Source organism: Harmonia axyridis, chromosome 5, assembly GCF_914767665.1.
Source record: "Harmonia axyridis chromosome 5, icHarAxyr1.1, whole genome shotgun sequence".
Lineage (NCBI taxonomy): Eukaryota > Metazoa > Arthropoda > Insecta > Coleoptera > Coccinellidae > Harmonia > Harmonia axyridis.
Window position 1 is genome coordinate 29,765,772 of NC_059505.1, and position 3,538 is coordinate 29,769,309.

The window sequence follows — 3,538 nt, forward strand, 5'->3', positions numbered from 1 at the left end:
TATTTATACCATCATGACCAACTGCTTTACTCTTTATGGATCTTATAATTGTGAGCACCTGGATTTCATCTACAGTTTTGAAGCTGAAGTTATCATCATTAACACGATTTTTTATATCAGAGTAAAAATTTATAAGTTCATTATCAGGTAGTAAGTCAGGTACAGATTTCAAAAAATGACTATTTATATTTTCAATATTATCGTTGTTTTTGGGCAAATTTACACTCCTGCGTTTTTTGAAACCCATCTCCCTCAGACCTGTCCAAGGCGTTCCACAAGAGTTATGACTATAAAGATATCGGTTATATTAATTATTTTTTTCTTTTTTAACCGCCTGAGTAACTATATTCCTGAGATTTTTGTAAGTATTCCAATCATTAGCTTGCCTCGTCTTTTTAAATTTAGATAATGCCCGGTTTCTTGTATGAATTATATCTCTCAAAGTATCAGTGAGCCACGGTGCATATTTTTTAGAAATTTTATATGTTTTGAAAGGTGCGTGCAAGTCTAATAGAGCTATTATATTCGATGTCAAAAATTCCACTTTTTCATCAACTGTCGGTTTATCGTATATGTTATTCCAAGGTATAGAAATGAGATCCGTTTTAAATCTATCATAATCTAAATGTTTGAAATCCCTGGAAGTTTTGAAAATGGGTCCTGTTTTTTCGACTTTCAGATTAATAACGCAATGAACTAAATCATGATCACTTATTTCCGGAACTGGGATAACCCCTGTATTAACAATCAAGTCAGTGTTGTTTGTTAAGATGTAATCAATTAAGGTTGATGTATTCGGAGTTGTTCTAGTAGGTTCATTGACTATCTGTTTCAAGCCGAAGCTCTCCAAAATTTCTAAAAATAGTTTCATTTCAGTAGTGGACTTATTGAGGTAGTTCATATTGAAATCTCCCACACAAAAAACATATTCAACCGTTGGAATTATCTCTACCATTGTCGTTTCAAAATTATCAAGAAATAATTTACAATCACAAAATGGTGGCCTATATATAACTGAGAACGCAACTCTAACACATCCTACCCTTAAAAGCAGCCATATTTGTTCACTTCCACCAGTATTTTTTAATATGCTGAACTCTATAGTATTTTTAATATAAACACCAACCCCTCCTCCTCGACTACCTCTATCGACACGAACAAAATGAAAACCGTCTATTAATAAGTTTTCGCTCAATATTCGTTCATTCAGCCAAGTTTCTGTTAAGCCAAGTATGTCAAACCTCCGCTCAATCAATACATCTTTAATATCACTGAAGTGTAGAACCAACGAACGAACATTCATATGAGCAATATTTAAAGATTGAAAATTTGAATTTTGCATTTTAATCTATTTTATCGTTATTAATTTGAAGGGAATGAATGATGAACAGATATTGGAGTAATGTTTACATAATCAACAATAAATGAATTGAAGTATGTATTATAAAAGTACACACTGTTATAAATAAAAAGATATAGAGGTTGATCAAACAAATACTCTTGAACAATGGGTGATATAAGGGCTTGTAGAAAGATAACGATTTATGAAATAGAAAACAATAAATGTAATTGAGGATATTAAAAATAGAAAAAAAAAACAATTATGATATGAAGTAGAGCAAGAGTCTAACAGCTAAGGCATAAAACCCCGAACTACAACAATAATAATAGTTAATTTGTTATTGAACTTACATACTGTTCAAATCTGTTTCTGATTTAATTCTTTTAATTGAGTTTTCAACGATGACAAAAATATTTCCTCTAGATGTCCAGCAGGAATTACCACTGAACTTTTCACGCACTTTTTTGTATAAAGTTAACCTACTGGAAGTCAACTTTTCACCAATAACAACACTCGAACCCTTGAGACATCGTTTGTTGTGGTAAACAATCTCGCGTTTCCATCGGTGAACGAACTGAACGCACACAGACCTGGGTTTCCCATGTTGTTCCCTTTTTTTTTCCAAGACGATAACAAATGTGTATATCATTCACGGTTATCTTTTCATTCATATTTTTTAGGACCTTTTCATTAACAATCTCACAAATCATCTCGTTTATATTTTCATCTTTGGACTCCTTAATTCCATGGAAAATCAACTGGCTATTGAAGTGTTCTTGACTTTCACTATCCATTCGTGTTCTTATATTATCAATATCATCCTTTAGCGTCTTTAGACTGTTCCTGATGGATTCTTCAAAGTTATCCATCTTCATTATAACTTCATTTATTGCATCAGGAGTGGAAGCATCATCACGTTCAGTATTAGAACTATGAACAATCTTGGAAATCTGCTTCCTTAGTTCAGACAATCCCGTCTCTAAGGCACCCTCCATTTTTTCAACGCGCGAATTGAGATCCGTGGCATCATTTTTCTGTGTTTTTGCCGCCCTAGTCGACATTTTGATTACAGTAGTAATAAGTGAATCGTTGAAAAATATTGAACAGTGAAATTAATTTATTGCATACGGAGCCAACTGCACAAGCTACTCACACATCGGCAGATGCTAAGCGAATGAAAGTCTGAGTAATACAGATTGAGAATAACTCAATGAAAGTGTATTCTCAATTGTATTGAACAGCCAAAATTCTCTATGCTGTAAAGAATTTGATACAGATTTTATTATATTTCTATTATATGCATTATATCCTAATCTGAAAATAAAATTACCTCATTAGCATTTTTAGTAATGGAGCATCTGCCCAGTAATATCGTTAAACTATTCAGTATATTATTATAGAGTGCAAGAAAACCTAAAAATTAACAATTTGGATTTCTTATTCAAAAAAAAGAAATATTTAATTCATATTTATTATGATACAAGTGACAAAATTGGTCCTCCAATTTTTTTATCAATCATATACTTATTATTGTCCCGAGTGTTTACTTAACCATAATCACTGAATGATATTACCCTTCTATATTGAAACCCCAAGAGAAATCTTTTTTGAGATTCACAAGTGGTTTCTGAATGATCTATATATAATTGTAAAAGGGATGCTACAATCTGAAATAATCTTTTTCTTGCCCTGATCCTTCACATAACACATTGATTTAAAGTTTGAAATTATTATCAAGGTGAAATGTCAAACTAATCTTAATATGAAACAAGCTAGTAGTACTTTTAAAAATCCATTTCTAGATATTTTAATGTAATTTCTTAAAGTTCAATCCATTATTACAAACAATAAATTTCTCAATTCACATAAAATAACTAAGAAGCTTCAATTTGAATACTTATTCATAGTAACAAAAGGGCACTTTCAATTCAATCTCATCATACAAACTTCTCTTTCATATTATCAAATCACATTAATTGATCAACCTGAGTATTGATGAGTATTCTCTCCATATTGAGTAGACGTGTTTTTTGGTGCTCCTTATGATATTTGTCGAGGCTAATAATTGATCGAGGTTTTCAAGTTGTTTTAAATCGGAAAATAATCTTGTTGATTATTTTTCAAGACAGAAGAAATATTCATTTAAAAACAGTAAATGATCCAGTGAAAACCACTTCCGCTGATTATTATATTTTA

General features: G+C 31.2%; 1 protein-coding gene across 1 annotated transcript; it reads right to left on the reverse strand.

The window, feature by feature from the left end:
• Positions 1-307: 307 nt before the first annotated feature.
• On the reverse strand, positions 308-955 carry LOC123680911. Its single transcript, XM_045619033.1, has one exon. The coding sequence runs from the start codon at positions 953-955 to the stop codon at positions 308-310; it is 648 nt and encodes a 215-aa protein (XP_045474989.1).
• Between the last annotated feature and the right edge of the window lie 2,583 nt (positions 956-3,538).